Raw genomic sequence first — 26,116 nt, forward strand, 5'->3', positions numbered from 1 at the left:
GGCCATGTCTATATCAGATAAGGAACCTAGATGGTACTTGAGGCCTTAGTAAGGGCTGTGTTCTATTCTTAGTATTGTGTAGATCACAGGTGCCCAAATTTTGAACGTTACTTTTTTGGTAGGTATGTATTAATTAAACATGTCGATCTGTATATGGGTACTAACATTGAGTTCTTTTTCTTGACTGGTTTTTTTTCCCCATGCATTTGTATAGTTTTGTGCACCTCTAGAGTGTGTTTCCAAATTTGGAGTTTACTCTCTAAAAAAGTAACTTTAAAAAATTGTCCTTAAGTATTGAAAAGAACAATAGTTATTACTCTGTGATTAATACTTTGTTAAATAGCAAAAAGAAAAGAGAAAATTTTTTATGACCACGATTTGTTGATCCATGCCATTGTTTTCTTATTTGGGAATTTGATACCTGATATACATACCTACCAAGGTATCTCAATTAATATCATTGTGTTTGTATAGCTTCCTTTAGTTTCTCAAAGGGGCATACATCAAACTTTGTTTTGAAAATATAAATATGAAGACTGGCAGTCCTTGGAGGAAGGAAAAACGTTACTGTCATTAATCATCTCTCTAAGTTTTGGCTTTTTTTAAGTGATTTACTGTTTTTGATTGGTAGTCTTTTAGGCTGTCATTGTTTCATATCTATTTATAAAAATTGAAATCATGTCATTCAGTGAAACAAACAATGTGGGGAAAACTCAGTGAAAATATGATAGTTGTTAAAATACCGTTTAACAGGTTAAGTTTCTGGTTTATGGAATGACAGATGAGTCAGTTGTTTGAAGTTGCAAGGAGGGATCAGGAAATTGCTACTGAAGTCTGGATGCTGCTGCCATTTACCAATTCTAATAAGCCACTACACTACACAGCTCAGCTTCCTCTTTACTAATGGGCAGAATCATTGACATGCAGTTAGAGAAAGCTTCGGAGAAGGCAATGGCACCCCACTCCAGTACTCTTGCCTGGAAAATCCCATGGATGGAGGAGCCTGGTAGGCTGCAGTCCATGGGGTCTCGAAGAGTCGGACACGACTGAGTGACTTCACTTTCACTTCTCACTTTGCTGCATTGGAGAAGGAAATGGCAACCCACTCCAGTGTTCTTGCCTGGAGAATCCCAGGGACAGGGGAGCTGGTCTATGGGGTCACACAGAGTCGGACACAACTGAAGTGACTTAGCAGCAGTAGCAGAGAAAGTTTAGGAATGATGTAGCCCAATTGAACTCATCAGTCGAACTCATCAGTCGTGTCAAATGACCTAATGTGTATCAAGCTGTTTCTAAACATAAGAACTCACATCTGAAGATGTGAATTGACTTTCATTATTACTTAAGACTTGGGATTACATGTGCATCCCGTGTGGAGTGGCTAGCTACCTTTGGACTGTTAAGTCTGTGATTTTAGAGAAGATTCTCATCAGAGAGCTAGTAGACAGGCATAAGTGCTGTATTTCAGCTCCAGCCCTGCGACTCAATTTTATTTGTACTGTAACTCTGTGACTCACTTTTATCGTCTCATGGGCTTACAGTATACCAGCCTTGCTTGGTTGTTAATGAAATGTGGGATAATGCATGTGAATGTGCCTAGAATATGGTAGGCATTCAACAGAGGTTAATTCCTTCTTGTGTCAAAGTGTCTGCGATCCTTGATAGGTTCAAGGAAAAGTTAAAAGGGTTGAATGCCAAGCTCAATAGGTCAGATATCCTGAGGGATACTGATGAAATCCATATATGCTATTTTTTGTCCAAGGGAATCTGAGTCAGCTCTCAATTACTTATGTTGCATTCAGTTCATTAAGGCAGCAGGAGCTTTAAAAAAAAAAAAAAAAAAATGCCGTTTAGAGGTCCAAACAGTAAAACTACTGAGTTTTCTAAGGTTGATCATTTCTTTGAAATGAAAGCAAAACTAAAGTGCTTTACACTTTTCTTTTCCAGCATGCTACAAGTGAAAACTGATGAGAAACTGGATTTGTCTGATGGGAATACAGCAAGTTGCCCTCTGAGCCCCATTAAGATGTGCCTTAATCATCCCATTGAATGGAATCTGAAGTTGACAGCAGCATCTCTAGCAAGCTGTACAGTTCATAACCAAAATCTCACAAGTGAAGAGAAATAGATTGCAGTTCTTCTTGCACTATCCTTATTTTGTACATCAACGTTCTTTCTGCCGATAGCATTTATTGATTTTTAAATACTTCTGGTCTTGTGATTTGTCTATAAAATCATTAATCATTTTGATTATATTCTTTGTATTTTTTACATGTTTTATGCCAGACCATTGTGGAATTTTGCAGTACAAATGGATTTTGATGTTTCTCTTTTTAATGGTATTTTGTGAATTTTTTACACCCTAAATATGTAATTGTCCCATTTTATTTCTGTACACAAAGTCTTAATATATAATGCATTGTGAAATTTAGAAGGCTAGTGCTGTAAAGACTTCTGATGACTTGACCCATGAACGGTTGTCTAACAGGTGGATACCAACTACCTCGAAGCAAATTGGTAAAAGGCAAAGGTATCACTTAGAAGTATCTTTTTCAAAGTTATATATGTATAGAAAATTGATCATAGTTTATCATCGTTTCATTCATAGGGAGAATCTGATCAGTTATTTCTCTGTACTTTTAAACCTATGAAGTCTGTGGGCTTTAAGAGCAATGGCACAACTGCATGTTTACTCTTCAGCATATCTGTGCCTCTTGCAGATAAGAATACTGTTTGATTTTTTGTAAGTTATCAGTTTTGAATGAAAAATGGTAAATGGATTTACATCTATTGATTTTATTGTATTCTAGCCATTTATTTTAAAGTGTAAAGGGATGTCCTAAAATGAGGATAATATTCCTTTAGTAGTGCAAAGCATAGCTTCATCATTGGCTTATGTGATTGTGTCTAAAACTTGAATAGTAAGAATACTCAAAGTTTGGTGCTTAAAGTTATTTTTCCCATGCCAGAGAAAGCAAGCTGTGGTATGGTGGTCCATGTAAGTATGTAAGAATATGGCCGCTTCCCTTTGGATAGCTATGGATTAAAAGGGATTTAGTTTATTGAGATTCTCAAGACTTTTACTTATAGCATACCTTTTAAGACCTTATTTATCCCAACCTACACCACCCCCCAAATAATTTTTTAAATGACAGGGATTTATCAAAAAGGCTTACATAAAGAATCTGAAGCACAGGAAAAGACAGCCAACAGAATGAAAAACAATCATCTGATTTTCACTGTTTTGTATCACCACCATATCTTCATTTTCCTTTTAGCTTAATAAGCGTTCTTTGTAACTTCTGGGCTCCTTTTATATTTCTCAGTTGTATAAAGCATATATACATATGTAACTTAGCAATCTGGCCCAGAAAAGCACAGCAGTCTTAACTTCAGCTCCATCAGAGAACATCACCTTAAGGAAATGGCCTCTCAGAAATAAACCTTTAAAAAAGCACAATTATTAAAATAGATCCAATGTTAGGTTATTTCTGTTCTGAATAATTAGATTATCAGAGGGTAAAAGATGTTTTGTTGGGTATTAACACAAGGAAAGAGGACTGATTTAACAGAGTAAGTTTCTTAAGTCAGCCAATTTTATTCAGAAAATAAATTTACAGTTGAAGAAATAGTGCTCATAAATTAGTATGTAGTGAACTTGCTGTCACATTCTTTTCCTACTACTATTTTTTAATCACTCAATAAATATTTTGTTATATCCCAAACACAGAAAACCCCATCATTAATACATATATGTGAACATCTCCCTAACCAAGGAACCATCAACATAAGCAAACTTTGGCTCTCATATGCAAACACTTTGGGGAAAAAAATCACCTATACAAGTAGCATTATCAAAATATTTTAAAGTGTAAGGATCACAAAATGATAACTTTTGAACTTGGATGCTGGGGACTCTGGTTCATCATACTAGTCTTCCCTGGAAATAAGCTTGTTTCTGACTAGTTTGTGGTATTTATTTGTCCTTATGATGTCATTTTAAAAATGTGTTCTGAGGAGTTATTATCTATGTTGGATATGCCACAGCTAAGTCAAGTTTCTCAAAGCAAGCAGCCAGCTAATTACACTTAGATGTTGCCCATATGCCATGATTTTAAACATGAAAATTCATAAGGATCACCTGGGAGACCTGTTAAAAGGCAGGTTCCCAGACCCACCTTAGATTCTTATTAAATCCATGATTGATTGATAGCAGATGGAGCAATAAGCACACTTATAGATTCAATACAGGATAAAACAATGTGGAATCGCACACCAGAAATTTCTGCAAGAATCAGACAATTTTCATACAAGGGTAACTTTATTAAAGCAAAGAACTGAACATAATTTTAAAGGCCATTTTTCAAAGGACTCCACCGCCATCATTTCTTCTAACTTGTATCTTCATTGAGAAATTGTGCAAGGTTAAGTTTACTTTTTTCTAGTGCTGCTGTTTTGGCTCGTCTTGGTAATCTCATCCTCATTTCTGATTCTGGTTCTGGAACTTCATGATCACTAAACAAATGTTGAAATACACCAATTTAAATATAAGCTTTAAAACAAGTTTATTTATAAATAAAACTTTGTTTCTGTCATTCTATCAGTGTGTGATTGATATCCTGATTCCATTGAGCTTAAAACTAAAAACCAAGAAACACTGACCTGGTATTATACAGAATAAAGCAAAAAACAAAAACTTAAATTTCTATAATGAAGCCTGTAATTAAACAGGAACCATAGCAACTGCCCAAGAATTTTATGGGATACTCAAGTAGTGAAAAAAATAAGTTCTATTTATTTAGGCAAATAAATTCCTAAAACACTAAAGAGCAAGCATCCCCAAAAGATACTTTTTCAATTTAATCACACCTTTAAAATTATATACTGAAAATATATACATTTTACCTATGAATGAATGAACACAAGACAGCTGTAAACATTCAGCTTCCAATAGTGGCTTATTGGCAGAAATCAAAAATAAATTATACCACTAACACCATCCAAATTACAGGTAGAATTATTCTATCATTATAAATGTAGAGAACCCAAATCTAAATCTCAGTAGTTTGCCAATTCAAATTCAGAGATGTCATACATACATGATCTTTTAACTAGATGAACAGATGGAAATATAATTTGAACATAAAAATAATTACATAGTACTAAAAGTCACATCAACCAATAGGAAAAGCACACAAACCAGAGGAAGTCAAATACTCCTGGATAATCTAAAAAGCTATGCATTTCCAGATTATCTTGTTATATATTCACAGTATAAGCAAACTACAATTTTTTTAACTTCTAGATAATTTTTTAAAAAATGAAGATAGGCTTCTTTACATATTCTAGATATACATGGCATACCTTTCAGAGTTAGCCTCAGCTTCAACAGTCTGACGTCTTCTGTTCGTTCTAGCTGAAGCTACCACTTTTCTCCGTCCTTAAAGACAGTATATAACTCATTATCAATTGCTCATTTTAAACCTATTTTCTCAACTACCCACCCTTTATTTTCCCCTCTTCACCACCCTTCCCTCCTGGTCCCCAGACACCTTGATACAAAGTACCAATACCATAGAGAAATGGAACCCAAGTAAGATTAAAATTTTACTAATTTCTTATGTAAGCTCTGACAATAGGCAAGGGAAAAGATGGAAACTGAGTTATACGTAGGGAAATTCTGTAAATTCATTTGGGGAAACGAAGCATGTGAAAAATGCTACATAAAGAGTGTACCCCTTAATGGCACAAGGTATATGTCGACCTAATGATAAGGTTAGAAAGATAGATTAAGCCCATAAAAGAGGTCCCAAAGAAATAGAACTTTAATCAGTAAGATATGGTTTCTTGTAAAATATTTAAATTTTACAAGAAAATATTCAAATTTGAATATTAAAATATTCAAATTACAAGGTCAATTCAAATGTGTGCCCTAAAACATTTCAGAATAAAATTAAGGCCTTTATATGCTGGAGGGGGTTACAAAAATTCTACCTGATAGAAATTTACAAAGTTAAGTGGCCTGTGATGATCCTCATTTATGATAATAAAATATCATACACAAATGAAATTTGAGCTATTAAAAAAAATAAGAGGTGGAATTCGTGTAGTATATCTGACTAAAAGCAGTCTGATCAAAGCCAAATTATTCAGTATGGTCATTTGGTTGAAATTTATATACCATACTTATTCAATTTTTTCTTTTGTTTTCTTGGTCCAACATTACATACTTGCTTGTAAACTTCTAACGCAGTTATCCCCAAGAAAACATCCAACAATATGGGACTGATATGGAACAATATCTAGCAATCAGCATTCAAATAACTGGCTCCAAAACCATATCATGGCCAGATTCCATTTAGAAATAATTAAATCTTAATAGAAAAGGGCTTCAAAAAAAAATTTTTTTTAAATGGTTGACTCATGAATGGAATTATTAGCATTCTTTAGTTTGCTTGGATGTGTTTTCTGATTCTTCTGTAACAAGCATGCATTGCTTTTGTAATAAGAAAATAATAAAAGATTAAAAAGACCTTGATTTTCAGATTTTTTTCTAAGTGACCCCTAAACAGTCAACATTTACTTTATTCCAACAAATCCCTTATTGTTGGATATCCCTTGGAAAATAAATTAAGTTGGGAAAACATGAAATAAAAGGAAAATAGAAGCCCAGAAAAATACTAGGAGGATAAAAGGGACAAAAATGCTTAATCATATAAAGGACAGAGAGCAAACAACTGATAATATAAATAAATCTTAGTTTAAGCCAAACAGTCCTTTGCAACAGATCTTTTGCATCATACTTCTTTCAATCAAAAGCACTTGAAGCAACAGTTATTACCTTTTTTAGAAACAAAGTAAAACCTAATATAAGCTGAAACAAATCAAAAAGAAATTTAAGGATATGCAATGGCAACCCACTCCAGTACTCTTGCCTGGAAAATCCCATGGATGGAGGAGCCTGGTAGGCTGCAATCCATGGGGTCGCAGAGTCAGACACAACTGAGTGACTTCACTTTCACTTTTCACTTTCATGCATTGGAGAAGGAAATGGCAACCCACTCCAGTGTTCTTGCCTGGAGAATCCCAGGGACGACAGGGCCTGGTGGACTGCCGTCTATGGGGTCGCAGAGTCGGACATGACTGAAGCGACTTAGCAGAAGCAGCAGCAAGACACTGAAAAATCTTTACACTTACCCAAGGAAACAAAGTATTTCATTCAATAACAAAACTGAAAAGTTGTAAAGTTAGACAATCCATGTTATTACCTCTGTTGGTCTTTTGCTGAGTGGATTTCGTTCGAGTTGCTTTTACTTCCTTGAGAGGAGTTATGTATACATCTTTATTCTTTTCTATTAAAGGAAATAATATAATTATTAAAAATAGCCTTATAAAATATGAGCAAGTCAGTGACAATCAGTCCCAACAGCAGCTACTGAAAATGTACCATAAATAAATGTTCCAAGTGTGAACACTGGAAAATAAGCAAGCAAAACTCTTAGGAACATAGTAGGCATGGTATTATGGTGAGAAATGTACACAAAAAATCTATACAAGTACAATAAACACTTACCAGTAATATTCATACACTTTCCCAAGTGAATTTAATTAGAAAAACTCTTCCATTTCTGACATCTATCACCTATATGTTAGAGGAGAATCTTATAAATACTCAGGTTACTATATCGTTACCATCTTCACTCTGAAGAACAGTCATAGTTGTGATGTCATCCTGTGCTGCTACAGCTTGGTCACTATGTTCTTTAATTCCTTTTTCTAACTGAATCTTGATTTTCTCCAGAGCTCTTAGACATGTTCTATCTTTTACTTGCTGTAATAGAAAAAAAAAATTTTATGCAGCATTTTTTTATGCAGCATATTTTTTAATGCAGCATTTTCTAACCTTTTAAAAAAACTATATAATGATAAAATTAATAAAGCATTCTAAAAATTCTATGAAATTTATGAAGGAAATATTTACTTCAAGAAATGAGCACCAAATACTAATGTATGTATAAATTTAATAGAATGTAAATTCTACTTTGATTAAAAAAAACATATACACATTAAGAGTGACTAGAAACTACTTACCTCCAGAATCTCATTCAACACAACCAGAAGATCTTTAGCAAGATCGCTGCTGAGTTCTAAAGAACTCAAAGCTTTCGTATAGACCCGAACTTCTGGTGAATGTGGACATGTTAGGATCTCATTGCAAATTTTCATAGCCAGATTGTCATGAACTGTTAAGGCCTGGCAAATCAAGAGAAAAATACTGGTAAATTGAAATGGTATCTTTATAATACAGTCCTACATATCATTTCCAACTAATGATCTTGTCATAATCCAAAAATGTCTAAAACAAAATTAACATAGCCCTCCCCATGTAAGCTCCCCTTCTTATAGTAGATGCTGTGGTACAATGTGTACTGAACCATTCACGCTCCAGGCTACCTTGAGTTTTAGAGGCTAAAAGTTCCCACATGTAGACTGAACCAAGCTTAAGGTCACACTTCCTCCCCAAGGGTTAATCCACATTCAGTAACTGGTAGATGTACAGGTACAACAGCCCAGCCTTATCTCAATTCTGGACAAAGCAAAGAACAATCCTAATTCTGGAACTTCCTGTGAGATCAGCTGAGACCTTAAGACTGCATGACAGTTCAATTTCTTCCTCTACCCAATCTATTTCCTTCATTCCTCCAAGATGCTGCTCATAAGAGTACACCCTAATGTCAACAGGTTCTTGAGGTCTTCTGTCATCCACACCTAGGACCTCAGAGTTATCTTGGATTCTTCCAATTCCCCCGCCTCAAAGCTCTTTCTGCTAGGCTTCTGTACCAGCAACTTTTTTTCTATGTCAATTTCTACTACTTTTTACTACTACTTTCTATTCTCTTTCTACAAGCATTTATTTCCTAAAACCAATTTTTTAACTGCTCTCTTTATTAATATTCTCTATTCCTCTTACCAACTCACCACACCTAATGAAACTGACAATCAAATTAATCTTCCCAATAATGACTATTATCCCATTAAGCCTTTCATTATACTCCCTGCAAATAGAGTCAACTCCAAATTCCCTATCCTAATGGTCTGCCCTAACAGGCCTATTCAGGATCCTTAGCTGTAAAGATTTTTCCACAGTTCCCCAACATGACTTGTAAAACCAGCTACATTTGATCACCTGCACTGGGTCTTTTTCTGTATCCAAACCACTCCTCAAATCCAAACAAGGCCTAAGTGAATTTTACTTAGTGAGATTTAAAACTAGTAATGCTGAACTTACCATCCAAACCACATGAAACTTGCCATCTTCTAAAATGCTAAAGCACTTAGCTATATCACTGACCCTTACTATATTTTGTCTTAATTTTTGTAATCTTCTTTCTAATAACATGTAACTTAGTAACTCAAATGAGGTATTCAGTCACTAAATATCAAAAACTAAAATATCAATTAAAACAGAAGACCAATACCTTCAACTTAATACACTGACATCTGAAATAATTCATAACACATTAATTTTCAATATGGTGAATGTTTGATTAAATGATATTAAAGGGTTAAAAACCAGCTTACATTTAATTTGTGCGAGAGTATCTTCTCTAAATTAAAAACAAAACTAAGCTTCAGGTGAGTTTCATCCTTTGAATTCCCCTTCCTTGTATCAGAAACATAGCAGGTATATCAATAATTGAGCACTCAATGAGCCCTACATAACAGGTCATTATTCAAAATGAGTAACAGCCAGCACGAGATGGGGAGGGGATGGTAAAAATGAAGAATTTTTGTTAATTTCCGTTCAGTAGCAAAAATGTTAGCACTTTTATTTTTATATGATATCTCCCCATTTCCCAAAAGGCCCTTTTTAATTAAAATGTAGTTAATTTACAACATTATTTTTAGGTGCATGACAGTTATTCAGTATTTTTATGGATCATACTCCATTTCAAATTATTTTCAAGTAATGGCTACATTACATCCCTGCTGCACAGTATATCCTTGTAGTTTATTTTATAAATAGTAAACCTGTGTCTCTTACCCCTTGTCTCTGTCTTACCCCTCCCCTCTCTTCTCTGATAACCACTAGTCTCTACTTTATATCCGTTTGTCATATTCATTCTTTTTATTTTTTAGATTCCACAAATAAGTAATTAACAGTATCTGTCTTTTGTCTGAATTATTTCAGACAAATTATTTCAGACAAAACACTCTCTAGGTCCACCGACACAGTTGCAAAAGACATTTTTCTTTTCTTAGTGTTATGTACTACCACATATGCCAGAAATTTAAGATCAATATGCAGCCTCTGTATTTTAAAGAAACTATCAGAAGGATTATTTTACCAAAACAACAGTGACCTGCATGCTAGTTACTACCCTTACCATCCATAGGCTAATATACTCACCCACCTGATAATCTGGGGGATTCTTGGCCTGAGGATTTAACCCACTTGGTCTTGTCAAATCTACAAGTAACTCAGCAACATTAGTGATATCTATTTCAGCTAGAGGAGACGACGCAGGGGCATTGGCCAGTGTTTGCAGAGTTGGAAGAAAGGCTTCTTCAAAACATTCCTGGTTAGTCCTATTGAAAAACAATTCAAGGTATGTTACCAAAGAAAAAGCATATGATTCTTTAAAAACATTATACGCAAAATTCACCCTATCAAGACATACTACATGTTTATCTAGGAAAGAGCCAAATAATTCAGGTAGATAGAATCTAGGTAAATTCTTCTCATTTACCACTGAAGAAAAAGAAAACTAACAGCAAAATACTATAACTATGACTCATGAGGATCCTGGATTCAATTTCAAGCTAGACTTTGGTTTATCAATATGACTAAATACCTGCTTGCATAAGCAAACATGGGGAAGAACACGCCGAGGCAATTTCGAAGTCTAACGTCCTCTTCAGTCACAGGGTTGTACCATAACAAGACAAGATGAGAAAGAATCCTGCTGCTGACCAAAAGTCCAGAGAACATCAGCTTGGCTAGTCCTTCTGCAGCTCCTGTTCTGAGTTCAGACACCTATTAAAAATGACTTTCATTAAAAGAAAATTTTTATTTGTATTAATACTTCCCTTTTAGGCCTTACATTGTAGCCCATCCTACAGTACTTTTATATCAATTTATCCAAAAGCATTCATGTTATTATTATTTAAAGGCACATAAGAGGATTTTATTTCTTCTTTTTAGGTTAAGGCTATGTGACAAACTATTAGTCTAGCTATAAATTCCCTTTCAACTCTTCAGAAGAACAAAAAGAACCAAAAGGTAATATTGTGAAACCAGAAACCAAAACCATATGTATTAAACACTTATCATGGTGCTAAAATATAGAAAACTTTCAATAACAGTCTCTACCATCAGAGAAGGTGTCTATAAATGAAAGTTCCACAGGCAGGAGTGGCATTATGTGTGAATAACAGGTAAAATGTGAATAGAAGGTGCACAAGAAGAAAAAGGCATTCCTAAAAAAGGGTAACCAAAACAAAACTAGATAAAAAAATGAAAAAGAGGTAGTGGTATTCAAACAGAGATACAGGTATAAAAGAGTAGTAGTTTAAAATACTGGCTATTGAGCCTGAATTAAATTCAAGCCTCGGATACTTCCTAGCTGCATGATCTGATCTTATGCGTATTACTTAACTTCTTTGTGCCTCACTTTTTTCATATATAAAAAATGGGATAACAGAAGTACTTATCACAAATGACAAAGAATATATGTAAAACTCTTAGACGTGCCATCCACATGGTAAACCCTTAATAAATGTCATTGATTATTTTTATTACAAATAGAAAGTAAGTTTTATTAGCAATCAGGTTAGAGAGACCTTGAAAGTTAGGTAAAGAAATTCACCCTCAATGAGGTAGGATATCGTTGAAGATTTTTGAAAGAGTACTTAGACAAATGAGATTTCAGGAAAATTAGGTTGACAGGTCATAGATTATTTAACTAGATTCTGTGACGTATATGCAGACTACATCATCCGAAATGTCGGGCTGGATGAAGCACAAGTTGGGATCAAGACTGCCGGGAGAAATATCAATAACCTCAGATACGCAGATGACACCACCTTTATGGCAAAAAAAAAAAACACAGAGGAACTAAAGAGCCGCTTGATGAAAGAGAAAGAGGACAGTGAAAAAGCTGACTTAAAACTCAACATTCAAAAACTGAAGATTATGGCATCCAGTCCCAACACTTCATGGCAAATAGATAGGGAAACAATGGGAACAGTGACAGACTTTATCTTCTTGGGCTTCAAAATCACTGCAGATGTGACTACAGCCATGATATTAAAAAGACAATTGCTCCTTGGAAGAAAAGCTATGACCAACCTAGATAGCATATTAAAAAGCAGACACATTTCTTTGCCCAACAAAGGTCCATATAGTCAAAGCTATGGTTTTTCCAGCAGTCATGTGGATGTAAGAGTAGAACCATAAAGAAAGCTGAGCACTGAAGAATTGATGCTTTTGAGCTGTGGTGTTAGAGAAGACGCTTGAGAGTCCCTTGGACAGCAAGGAGATCAAACCAGTCAATCCAAAAGGAATTCAATCCTGAATAGTTTGCCCAACTGATGCAAAGACATGATTCACTGGAAAAGACCCTGATGCTGGGAAAGACTGAAAGCAGGAGGAGAAGGGGATGACAGAGGATGAGATGGTTGGATGGCATCACTGATTCAATGGACATGAGCTTGAGCAAGCTCCAGGAGTTGGTGATGGACAGGGAAGCCTGGTGTGCTGCAGTCCATAGGGTCACAAAAAGTCAAGACACGAAAGAGCGACTGAACAACAGCAACAATGTTGACAGGCCATAATCTGGGAATGAAAGACAAGTCTAAACTAGAGGGGGCAGAAGGGGAAACAGTGGAATGAGGAAATACAAAAACTATTTTAGAAATTTTTTCAAAACTCAAAAATAAGAAGAAAAATATAAAAATAAAAATATAAAATATAAAAAGAAAAAGAAGTGCCACAGTACCGGCAGGTTCTTTCCACACACAAACTCATTTAGGGCTCAAAACAACCATGAGGGCAGAGATTTTGTTCCACCCAGCACTGTACTCTCAAGACCATATAGTGACTGGCACATAAATAGCTGTCAAGTACTTGTTGACTAAATTAAAGAACCAGCCTGAATAAGCATCATTTTTCCCATTTCAAAGATAAAGAAACAGGCCAGAGGCAATAAATACCTTATTGAAGATTCAAAGATGTTACCAGAACACAAGTCTCTAAGTCTCCAATTCCAAAGGCTGCATGCCTTTCATCTTTTAAAAATTCCTAACATAGGAATTTGAATTGGGACAAGATTGCAGGTCTTTAAAGCATGTAAAGAAAACTTGTATATGGCCCAGAGGACAATTAAGAAAGTCAAAATTTTTTAGTGGTTATGACAAAAATAAAATCAAAGTCACAGAATCTAGTGAAGCCAGAAAGAGATTAATGAGCCTGCAGTATTTAAAAAAAAGCAAAAACAAAAAAACAAAACTCATTCATCTACAGTCAGTTTTCCTGTTCAATAGTTTTCCATCTATTCAATGTCAGCAAACCCACAGCACTGGATAATTCCCAACAAGAAGTCAGTCTTATCACTTGGCTAGTAACTAAAAACTTAAGAAAATACTAATAAGGACTTATTTCCACCAATTTATAGTCAAAATGTGATGTCAAAAATTGTTACAGTAGGAAAGACATTAAATATTTATTTTAAAAAGGTGAACTCATCAAAAAGATACTTATAAACATAAAAAAAATGGAGCCCCAAAATATCTGGAATACATTGATGGAACTGTAGGTAGAAGACAGCTCGAAAATAATAACTGAAGATGTTAATATGCCGCTTTCCATAATGAATAGAACAGCTGGACAGACCAATAAGGAAGTAGAGGACTTAACACCATAAACCTACCAAACATACAAAACACTCCCAACAACAGTAGACTACACAGTCTTCTCAAGAGCCCATGGAACATTCTCAAGAATACAGCCTGTATTAGACCCAAAACAAGTCTCAATAAATTCATAAAGAATGACATACAAAGTATCTTCTCCAACTACAATGGAAAACACCTGAAAAGCGTAACAAAAGAAAACTGTAAAATTCACAAGTATGTAAATTAAACAATATACTATTCTTACACACCAACAGGTCAAAGTAGTCATCAAAATGAAAATTAGAAACTACTTAATTAGATAAATAAAAATAAAAAACAAAAACTTTTGATACACACCAAAGTGTTCAGAGGAAAATTTATAGCAGTAAATGTCTACGTTAAAAAAAAAAATCTAAAACCAATAAGCTAACTTTACATCTTAGAGAACTAAAAAAAGAGACAGAAAATTAGAGGGGAAAACAAACTCAATGAAACTGGAAGGTTTTTCTTTGAAAAGAGCAACACACCTGAAAAACCTTTAGTTACATTGACAAAAAAAAAGACGCAAATAACTAAAATCAGAAATGAAAGCAGGAACATTACAACTGGCCTTACAGAAATAAAAAGTAGGATTATAAACATAAAACTAAGAACTGAATATCAACAAATTAAACAACCTAGATGAAACGAACCACATCCTAGAAACACACAAATTGCCAAAAGGGCCTTAAGAAATAGAAAATCTGAATACACCAATAAAAAATACATAGCTTGAATGAGTAAATCAGAAACTTCTCCAAAAGAAAAGTCTAAGACTAGATGTGTAAATTCTACCAAATATTTAAAGAACTGACAGCAATCTTTCTCAAAGTCTTCCTAAAAAACAGAAGAGGAGAAAACAATTCCTATCTCAATTTATGAGGTCAGTATTACCCTGACACCAAAGGCGGACAAAGACAATGCAAGGAAACTATAGATTAATTTCCCTTATGAATACCAATGTAAAAAATCTTTACCAAATTACTAGCAAATCAAACCAAACAACATATTAAAAAGATTATACAACATAACTCAGTGAGATTTATCCAAAGAATGCAAGGGTGGTTCAATATAAGAAAATGAAGCATTATAATGTACCACAGCAATTAAAAAAAAAAAAATTGCATGATCTTTTAAACTCATACAGAAAAACCATTTGACAAAATTAGACATGCTTTTATGATTAGGGGGAAAAAACCTCAGAGGAAAGTAGAATTTCTTCAAAACGATAAAGGGCATTTATGAAGATTCCACATTATAGTCAACAAAGACTGAAAACTTTCCCCCTAAGATCAGAAACAGGACAAGGATGCCTTTTTTAACCACTGCTATTCAAGACTGTACAGCAAGTCCTAGCCAGAACAATCAGACCAGAACAAGAAATAAAAGATACTCAAATTGAAAAGGAAGAATTAAAACTGTCTCTTCACAGATAACTTGATCTTAGAGAGAAAATGCCAAAGAATAAACACACAGAGAAACTAAAAGAGTTAGCAAATGAATGCAGCAAAGTTGCATGATACAAAATTAAATCAATCCACACACAAAAATACAGCTGAGTTTCTATGAACATGAATGAACAATCCAAAAAAGAAATTAAGAAAATAATTCCATTTACAATAGCATCCAAAATAAAATATATAGGAATAAATTTAACCAAGGAAGTAAAAAACATGGACCCAGACACCTACATAACATTTTTGAAAGAAATCAAAGACGACCTAAATACAAGTAAAGACATTTGAGTTAGTGGATTGGAAAACATTAAGATAGCAATACTGCCCCAATGCAATCTACATATATTCAATGCAATCACTATCAAAATTCCAACAGACTTTTTTGCAGAAATGGAAAAGTCAATCCTCAAATTCATAAGAACTTCAAGGTACTTCAAATAGCCAAAACAATACTGAAAATAATGAGCTGAAGTTGGAAAACTCAACTCCCTGGTTTCAAAACTTACTATGAAGTTACATGAATCAAGAGAGTTTGGTACTGGCTCAGGATGGACAGACAATGAAAAAGAATTGAGAATCCAGATATAAACCCACATACTGATGATCAATTGACTCTCTGATCCTCCACAATGATGCTAAAACAATTCAGGAGGAAAAGAATAATCTCTTCAACTAATGGTGCTGAGACAACTGGATGTCCAGTTAAACCAATGAAACTGGACTTCTACCTCACACCATTTACTGAGATACTAGCTGAAAATGCACCAATACATCTAAATCAAAAGCTAAAGGAGTAAAACTTTTTGAAGAAAATAAAAGGATAAACTTTCATGACTTCTGATTAGACAGTGCAGTCTTAGACAAAACACCAAAAGCACAAGCAACAAAAGATAAATTAGTCTTCATGGAAACCTAAAACTTCATAAAAATCTAAGAACATTATTAAAAAAGTAAAAAGCCCAATTTAAAAATGAGCAAAGGATTTGAATAGATACTTCTCTAAACAAGGCACACAAATAGCCAAAAGGCATAGGGAGATACTCATCACTAGTCAGTGCTGCTGCTGCTAAGTCGCTTCAGTCGTGTCTGACTCTGTGCGACCCCAGAGACGGCAGCCCACCAGGCTCCCCCGTCCCTGGGATTCTCCAGGCAAGAACACTGGAGTGGGTTGCCATTTCCTTCTCCAATGCATGAAAGTGGAAAGTGAAAGTGAAGTCACTCAGTCGTGTCTGACTCTTAGCGACCCCATGGACTGCAGCCCACCAGGCTCCTCCGTCTATGGGATTTTCCAGGCAAGAGTACTGGAGTGGGGTGCCATTGCCTTCTCCATCACTAGTCATTAGGGTAATTTAATTCAAAACTACAGTGAGTTGCCAATCTAATCTACTAAAATGGCTAAAAATTTCAATAACAATTTTCTCATATTAATTTTAATAACAAACAATAAAATTGTTTAAAATAACAAGTGTTGATAAGGATGAAACCCCTGTTCATTGTTGGTACACTGGGAATGTAAAGTAGTTCAGCTGCTATGAAAAACAGTTTGGCAGGTCCTCAAAAAATTAAAGAAATTGCCATATGAAACCATGAAATTACTACAGAAAAAACAGAGGGTAGTAAGCTCCTTAATAAAGGTGACAAAAGCAAAAATAAACAAATGGGACTATATCAAACTAAAAATCATCTCCACAGCAAAGGGAATCATCAACAAAATTAAAAGACAGCCTATGGAATGGGAGAAAATATTTGCAAATTATATATCTGATAAAGGATTAATATCCAAAATTATATATAAAGAACTCTACTACAACTCAATAGCAAAACCAAAATTTGATTAATTGTTGTTCCCTGGTGGTCCACCTTCCAGGCAGTTAAGTCCAGTTGTTAAGACTCCACCTTCTACTGCAGGGGGCGTTGGTTCAACCCTCCTGACTTCAGATTATACTACAAAGCTATAGTCATCAAGGCCATAGTGGCACAAAAAAAAGAAATACAGACAAATGGAACAAGATGGAGAGCCCAGAGGTAATCCCATGCACCTATGGATTCCTTATTTTTGACAAAGGAGGAAAGAATATACAATGGGGCAAAGAGAGTCTCTTCAGTAAGTGATGCTGGGAAAACTGGACAACTACTTTTTAAAAAATGAAATTAGAACAGTTCTTAAGACCATACACAAAGATAAGATTCAAAATGGATTAAAGACCTAAATGTAAGACCAGAAACTATAAAACTCCTAAAGGAAAACTCAGGCAGAACACTCTATGACATAAATCACAGCAAGATCCTCTACGACCCACCAACTAGAGTAATGGAAATTAAAAAAAATAAACACATAGGACCTCATTAAATTTAAAAACTTTTGCACAGCAAAGGAAACTATAAACAAAGTGAAAAGACAACCCAAGAATGGGAATAAATAACAGTAAATGAAAGAGCTGACAAAGGATTAATCTCAGAAATATACAAGCAGCTCATATGAATCAATAACCAAAACAATCAATCAAAAAATGGGCAAAAGACCTAAACAGACATTTCTCCAAAGATATGCAGAGGTCTAACAAATACATGAAAAGATGTTTAACATCATTCGTTATTAGAGAAATGCCAATCAGAACTAGAATGAGATATTACCTCATAGTGGTCAGAATGGCCATCATCAAAAAATCTACAAACAATAAATGCTAGAGAGGGTGTGGAGAAAAGGGAACCCTCTTGCACTGTTGGTGGGAATATAAATTCATACAGTCACTATGGAGAAAATTATGGAGACTCCTTAAAACACTAGGAATAAAATCACCAGATGACTCAGCAATCCCACTACTAGGCAGAAACCCTGAGGAAACCAAAAGTGAAAAATATACACGTAACCCAAAGTTTACTGCAGCTCTATTTACAATAGCTAGGACATGGAAGAAACCTAGATACCCATCGACAGATGAATGGATAAAGAATCTGTGCTCTCGCTGCACACACATGCGTGCTCTCTATCTATCTATGTATATAAAAATATATAATGGAATACTACTCAGCCATAAAAAGGAACATTCTTGAGTCAGTCCTAATGAGGTGGATGAAGCTACAGCCTATTATACAGAGTGAAGTAAGTCAAAAAGAGAAAAACAATTATCATATACTAATGCATATATATGGAATCTAGAAAGATGGCATTGATGAACCTATTTGCAGAGCAGCAGTGGAGACAGAGACATTAAGAACAGACTTATGGACACGGCTAGGTGGGGCGAAGGGGAGGGTAGGAGGTATGGTGAGAGTAACATGGAAACATACATTACCATATGTAAAATACATAGTCAATGGGAATTTGCTGTATGACTCAGGGAACTCAAATCAGGGTTCAGTAACAATCTACAGGGGTGGGATAGGGAGAGAGGTGGGAGGGAAATTCAAGTGGGATGGGACATGGGTATATCTGGCAGATTCACGTCGATGTTTGGCAGAAACCAATGCAATACTGTAAAGCGATTATCCTTCAATTAAAAATAAATTTAAAAAAAAATGAGCAGAGCAACTGATAAACATTTTTTGTGAAAGAAGATATAAAAATGGCTGACAGGCACATGAAAAGGTGCTCAATATCACTACTCACCAGGAAAACACAAAACAAAAGTAAAATGAGGGACTTCCCTGGTGATCCAGTGGTTAAGACTCCACCTTCCAACGCAGGGGCATGGATCCGATCCCTGGTCGGGGGAACTAAGATCCCACATGCTGTACGGTGCTAGAGGAAACCTGAATACTTTCATGCAAAAAAAAAAAACAACCCAGCAACAACTAATCAACAGTTCAGTTCAGTTGCTCAGTCGTGTCCGACTCTTTGCGACCCCATGAATCGCAGTACGCCAGGCCTCCCTGTCCATCACCAACTCCCAGAGTTCACCCAGACTCACGTCCATCGAGTCAGTGATGCCATCCAGCCATCTCATCCTCTGTCGTCCCCTTCTCCTCCTGCCCCCAATCCCTCCCAGCATCAGAGTCTTTTCCAATGAGTCAACTCTTTGCATGAGGTGGCCAAAGTACTGGAGTTTCAGCTATCATTCCTTCCAAAGAAATCCCAGGGCTGATCTCCTTCAGAATGGACTGGTCGCATCTCCTTGCAGTCCAAGGGACTCTCAAGAGTCTTCTCCAACACCACAGTTCAAAAGCATTAATTCTTCGGTGCTCAGCCTTCTTCACAGTCCAACTCTCACATCCATACATGACCACAGGAAAAACAATAGCCTTGACTAGATGGACCTTTGTTGCCAAAGCAATGTCTCTGCTTTTGAATATGCTATCTAGGTTGGTCAAAACTTTCCCTTCAAGGAGTAAGTGTCTTTTAATTTCATGGCTGCAGTCACCATCTGCAGTGATTTTGGAGCCCCCCAAAATAAAGTCTGACACTGTTTCCACTGTTTCCCCATCTATTTCCCATGAAGTGATGGGACCGGATGCCATGATCTTCGTTTTCTGAATGTTGAGCTTTAAGCCAACTTTTTCACTCTCCACTTTCACTTTCATCAAGAGGCTTTTGAGTTCCTCTTCACTTTCTGCCATAAGGGTGGTGTCCTCTGCATATCTGAGGTTATTGATATTTCTCCCGGCAATCTTGATTCCCACTTGTGCTTCTTTCAGTCCAGTGTTTCTCATGATGTACTCTGCATATAAGTTAAATATAAGCAGGGTGACAATATATAGCCTTGACGTACTCCTTTTCCTATTTGGAACCAGTCTGTTGTTCCATGTCCAGTTCTAACTGTTGCTTCCTGACCTGCATACAGATTTCTCAAGAGGCAGGTCAGGTGATGGCTGTCTGGGGAGGCCTTACAAATAGCTGTGAAAAGAAGAGAAGCGAAAAGCAAAGGAGAAAAGGAAAGATATAAGCATCTGAATGCAGAGTTCCAAAGAATAGCAAGAAGAGATAAGAAAGCCTTCCTCAGCAATCAATGCGAAGAAATAGAGGAAAACAACAGAATGGGAAAGACTAGAGATCTCTTCAAGAAAATAAGAGATACCAAGGGAACATTTCATGCAAAGATGGGCTCGATAAAGGACAGAAATGGTATTGACCTAACAGAAGCAGAAGATATTAAGAAGAGGTGGCAAGAATACACAGAACTGTACAAAAAAGATCTTCATGACCCAGATAATCACGATGGTGTGATCACTGACCTAGAGCCAGACATCCTGGAATGTGAAGTCAAGTGGGCCTTAGAAAGCATCACTATGAACAAAGCTAGTGGAGGTGATGGAATTCCAGTTGAGCTATTTCAAATCCTGAAAGATGATGCTGTGAAAGTGCTGCACTCAATATGCCAGCAAATTTGGAAAACTCAGCAGTGGCCACAGGACAACTGATCATACCTTGCACCATATACAAAAGATAACTCAAAAATGAATAAAAACCAAAATGCAAAAACCTAAAAAGAATTTAAGGGAAAAAAAAACACACCACAATGAGATATCACCTCACACTGTTAAAATGGTTTTATCAAAAAGACATTTGGCAAAGATGTGAAGAAAAAAGAACCAAAGTGCAGTCTTGGTGGGAATGTAAACTGGTGTAGTCATTATGTAAAGTAGAATGAAATTCTTCAAAACAGTAAAAACACAAATACTATATGATTCAGCAATCCCATTTTTGGGTATACATCCAAAGGAAATGAAAAGAGAATCTTGAAGACATACCTGCACTCCCATGTTCACTGTAGCATTATTTACAAGAGCTAAGATATGGAAACAACCTGCGTGTCCATTAGTGAATGAACAGAGAAGATGTGAGATATTATTCAGCCATAAAAAAGGAAGGAAATCCTGCCATTTGCAACAACAGGACTAGACCCCGAGGACAATATACTAAGTGAAACAGACCAACAAATACTTTTTTGGTATCACTTATATGTAGAAATCTTTCAAAAAGTTAAACTCAGAGAAATAGTAGAATGAATAATAGTTACCACAGATTGGTGGGTGGGGGCAAATATAGAGAGGTTGGTAAAAGGGTGTATTTTCAGCTATAAGAAGTTCTATTATACCTTTAAAAAAAAGATGAATAAGTTCTCGAGACCAAATGTAAAATATGGTGGCAAATGATAACACTATAGTATTACTAAAATTTGCTGAGAGAACTTAAATGTTCTAACTTTAAAGAGAAAGAAAGGTTGAGGATATATTAAGCAATTAGTTGGGATGAGGAGCAGAAGCAAAATCCTAAAACAGCAAAGAAGAATTAATATATGACCTGGTAACCCTACTTATAGAAATATACTCAAAAGAATTAAAAATAGCTACTCAGCCATACATATCTTCATAGCAGTACTATTCACAACACCCAAAGGTGGAAACAGTCCAAATATCCTTCAGTGGATGAATGGCTAAACAAACTGTGGTATATACATAGAACAGAATATTATTCTGCCATAAGAAGGCTTGTGACACAAGTCACAACATAGATAAATCTTGAAAAAAAGCTAAGTTAAAGAAAGCAGACAGGAAGCCACATATTTTATGATTCCATTTATAGGAAATACCCAGAAGAGTTATATCCATAGAGACAAAATGCAAATTGATGGTTGTTACAGGCTGGTAGGAGGAGACACTGGGAGCAACTACTTAATCCTTTGGGATATAAAAATGTTTTAAAAATTAGAGGCAGTGGTTGCACTACACTAAATGTCAATGAATTGTTCACTCTAAAATTGTTATCTATGTTATGTCAATTTCATCTCAATAAAAATTAAAAAATTTATAATTTAAATGTTTATAGATGCTTTAAAAATGTAGTTAATGAGTACTTTAAGGAAACAGATCTAAGCCTATACCATATCTTAGAACTTGTACCCACTCAATATAAGATTATTTTAAATTATTTCTTAAGACTGGGAGGACTTCCCTGGCAGTCCAGTGGTTAAGACTCTGTGCTTTCAATGCAGGGGGTGGAGTTCAATCCCTGGTCAAGGAACTAAAATCCCCATGCCAAAATAGAAAAAAAAAAAAAAAACTCCTGGGGAAGAAATTTGTATGTCATAGATCATAAGACAGAGAAAAAAGATGAAAAACAACAACCTCCCAATAGTCATTTCATTTTTGTTTACACTTCAATTCTCTAAACATGTAATTTGATAGTGGGAAATTAGGTATATTACAAGTGAAAGAATTTAATTATGATATTCAAAAGGCAAAAATTTTTTAAATGCTGGCCAAGTTTAAACTTCAGCTTAAAAAACTAAAAACAGCATAAACATATCTATGCTCAAAATGACCTTGCACACTAATAGGCCATGATCATTTCTTACCTCGCTATCTAAGAAATCAGAAAGTAGTTTCAGAACATTCTTGGCTATAGCTGTCTCTTCTTCAGATTCTTTTGACTCTTGCTCTTCATTGGAGTTTATTTCTGCACCTTCCTTTTGAGTAGCTTTGATTTTTTTAGTTTTAAATGGTTCAAATCCAAATGTCATCAGTTGGTCAAAGACTGCCTTTAAAGCACTTATTTTTATTGTCACATCATCAATTTGCAAAACCTAAATTGAAACAACATCCCCCACCAAAAGTAAATTAGGTACACTTTCATTCTGTTTACACAACATAAAATTAACATATATCTTAGTCTAATTTCAACAACAGTGTCAAGTCTACATATAATATTTTTAAAAACTTAAAATTTATTCTAAAGTTATTGTTATTTATACCATGACGCTTAAAGAGTTACATTTCTTTCAGAAAAAGTTCATCAGTCAGTAAAAATTTCCTGACTGGAGTCAGAATTATATTATTTGTTCCTTTTATATATAAAAATGTGTATGTGTATATGTTCAACTATGATTTTATTATGTTTTCAAGATCTAGAAAAACTGTTCTATTATATTGCAATTGTTTAGGGCCATCTACAAAAACAAAAATATTACATCCTAACTAATGAAAAGCATTTACTAGAATATCAGTATTCCTCTAAGCTATCAAGCTTCATTAAAGACAAATTTTTTTCTTATTAGTGCAATAAATTCATATTTCATTAATCATCAATTCAGTTTTCATTGCACTGGACTCCTTTATAAAAGGAAATAAATCACAAAACCCAGCAGTTTGTATGAGTATCCTAAGTTAAGAAAACTGAATTCCTATAAACTAAATTTTAAAAAAGCCATGAAAAAAAAAAGAGTTGAATGTTTCTACTATGAAGGAATTTACTATTAGTATGTTCTCTAATGTACTTAAATTTTGGTCATTGATATGCTTGATGGATTGATAAGCTGTACAGCTTAGCCCATAGAATGAAAAAGAAAAAAAACACCAACAGGTTTGTCAAATAAATGAATTGAGAAAAATGGCTCAAAATTACAAAACTTAATTTCAAGATAAATCTATTACATTTTCTTATGGCAAGACTTGCAAATTTGCCAAATCCAAATGCTTATTTCTAAGAATGTACTGTCATGACCATTCTCTACAAATTTTAAACACACTACTCTCTCAACAGCATCTTGGCTTTCCTTGCCCTTTTCAGTCCTTTACTGGCTCTCAAAATTGGATATTTTTTAAAGAAAGATTTTAAAATTAAGTAATTTCCCTCTTCTGCCTTTCTAACAAGTGTGGATATATTTCTTAAATCAGTTTCTGCTAGTCAAACTTGATTAAAAAAAAAAAATGATTTCTTACTTTACCAAAATACAGCTCTTTTCCCTTAATCTAAAATCTTCCAATGATAGCTCTGAAAATACCTTTATAAACAACTGAATCTGCTGTGGTTAAATTCTTTTGATTGCAAATCCCTTTGAAGAGCTAATAAAAGTCCACCCCAGAATAACATTCAAAACATAGGCAAAATTTCATATACAATTTATTTTACTGCATTTGTATCTGGTATCACTCACATTTTTAATGTACAAAAAATTATACTGTTATTTTTCAGACAAACATTAATAGCCAGTCCCTGAAAAAAGTTCAGAGATAAAAGTTAAAAAAAAAAAAAGGTCAATTTTAATTCCATGACAAGGCTACTATTAACTATTTTGATTTGATATTAAGGTAAAATTATGAAATGGTCTTGGTAGGGAACATTCATTTATTTTTCACAGGAACTTGATTTTGGCAATTCTTTTCACTACAGAAAATTATACAGGAGAAAACAGCGCTCCTATAGCTCTGTCAAATGGGGGATAAGTTTAGTATTAAATAACTTCCTAGTGCTCCAGGACACTCTTAAGCATTAAATTCATATTACATTTCTTCTAAAATGACCAAAACACTTATTATTCATGTTGCTGTCACACTGTTAGTCACTCAATTATGCCCTACTCCTTGTGACCCCATGGACTGTAGCCCCTTAGGCTCCTCTGTCCATGGTATTCTCCGGGCAAGAATACTAGAGCTGGGTTGCCATTTCCTTCTCCATATTATTGATGCTATATCAACAAAAATTAAAAAGATCAAAATTCACATTTCAAATTTAAAAGTCAAGTGCATGACTATACCTTTGGAAAGAGTTCTAGGCTATTTTTTTTTTTGCTGCAGTACTAGAAATTTTATATAATTGTCTAACTTTAATCTCCTCTATCAGCATTCCAATTTGAAAACAACTTGTAAATTAGAAGTACTCATAATGGTATATAGGGCATCTTGATGAATGTTTTACCTCATTTTTAGAGTCAGAAAGCATGGTACTTAGTAAGCTAGACATAAATGAACCCTTCACTATCAAATGTTCTAGTAAGATTTTTCTTCCACTTAAAAAAAAAAGTAATGACTAGGGGTCAATCTTGGAGAAGGCAATGGCAACCCACTCCAGTACTCTCGCCTGGAAAATCCCATGGGCAGAGGAGCCTGGTGGGCTGCAGTCCATGGGGTTGCTAAGAGTCAGACACGACTGAGCAACTTCACTTTCACTTTTCACTTTCCTGCCCTGGAGAAGGAAATGGCAACCCACTCCAGTGTTCTTGCCTGGAGAATCCCAGGGATGGGGGAGCCTGGTGGGCTGCCGTCTATGGGGTCGCAGAGAGTCGGACACTACTGAAGCGACTTAGCAGCTTCAATCTACACTTAGCAGGGGTCAATCTACACTTCACTACCCTTCCTCTACAAAGCCAGGAAATTGAAGTTGAGAACTTACTCGTTTAATTCTCAACAAAATCTCTTTGAAAATGTAGGATTTTATTTCCTGGGCATCTATAAAGCCAATAAAATTCACAATAGTCGATGGGACTCCTTTTAGAATTACTAGTAGAATCACTGATGCCAATACCTGCTGATTTAAATAGTAATGGGAATTTATTTTACATCTTGGAGCAAAACCAGATATATGGCTAAGTGCTATAAATGATTCATCTGGACAAAGTATAAAATCTTTCTCCCAGTTTGAAAAAAACTGTACACCATTTTAAAGATAATACATGACATTCCAAGTTTCCAAAAGAATCTCACATAATAGAAATTTTACTCTGATAATGAGCATGGGATGATAAATATAAACAAAGCAACATTAGGAATTTAATCCTTGCACATTAAATGATCTGATTAGATGCAAAGTACTCCAAAACAGGAAATTATAACCAAACACTGAAATTTCTGAGAACTATCTTTTAAAAAAAAGTATGGTTTCAAATTTTTTTCCTTTGATACAAGTCACAAACAGTTTGACCATTTCCAGAAGACACGACTTACCCACATCCTCCCTAACTGTATATGCTTTCTTTTTCTTGGCAATATCATATGCAACATTAAAGGAA

The 26,116-nt window shown here is 35.0% G+C and overlaps 2 protein-coding genes across 13 annotated transcripts in view; one reads left to right on the forward strand and one right to left on the reverse strand.

Annotated features, from left to right (window-relative positions):
- Positions 1-4,600, forward strand: part of LCORL (ligand dependent nuclear receptor corepressor like) — a 175,206-nt gene extending 170,606 nt beyond the window's left edge. For 10 of the 11 annotated variants that reach the window (XM_044946046.1, XM_044946052.1, XM_044946051.1 and 7 more), the window contains one exon: positions 1,948-2,107. In XM_044946046.1, the coding sequence (XP_044801981.1) occupies positions 1,948-1,961 (14 nt within the window). In that variant the 3' untranslated portion in view covers positions 1,962-2,107. Of the gene's footprint in view, positions 1-1,947 lie in introns of all 11 variants that reach the window. The other variant, XM_006063948.3, reaches the window with a different exon arrangement.
- The window catches only part of NCAPG (non-SMC condensin I complex subunit G), a 46,807-nt gene continuing 24,993 nt past the window's right edge, over positions 4,303-26,116 (reverse strand). The window contains exons 14-21 of one of the 2 annotated variants that reach the window (XM_006063935.3): positions 22,688-22,915; positions 10,857-11,038; positions 10,416-10,590; positions 8,092-8,253; positions 7,693-7,831; positions 7,269-7,352; positions 5,365-5,440; positions 4,303-4,515 (exon numbers count right to left, since the gene is read on the reverse strand). In XM_006063935.3, the coding sequence (XP_006063997.1) occupies positions 4,392-4,515; positions 5,365-5,440; positions 7,269-7,352; positions 7,693-7,831; positions 8,092-8,253; positions 10,416-10,590; positions 10,857-11,038; positions 22,688-22,915 (1,170 nt within the window). In that variant the 3' untranslated portion in view covers positions 4,303-4,391. Of the gene's footprint in view, positions 4,516-5,364; positions 5,441-7,268; positions 7,353-7,573; positions 7,832-8,091; positions 8,254-10,415; positions 10,591-10,856; positions 11,039-22,687; positions 22,916-26,116 lie in introns of those variants that run through there. The other variant, XR_006552340.1, reaches the window with a different exon arrangement.

Source organism: Bubalus bubalis, chromosome 7 (genome assembly GCF_019923935.1).
Source record: "Bubalus bubalis isolate 160015118507 breed Murrah chromosome 7, NDDB_SH_1, whole genome shotgun sequence".
Taxonomy (NCBI): domain Eukaryota; kingdom Metazoa; phylum Chordata; class Mammalia; order Artiodactyla; family Bovidae; genus Bubalus; species Bubalus bubalis.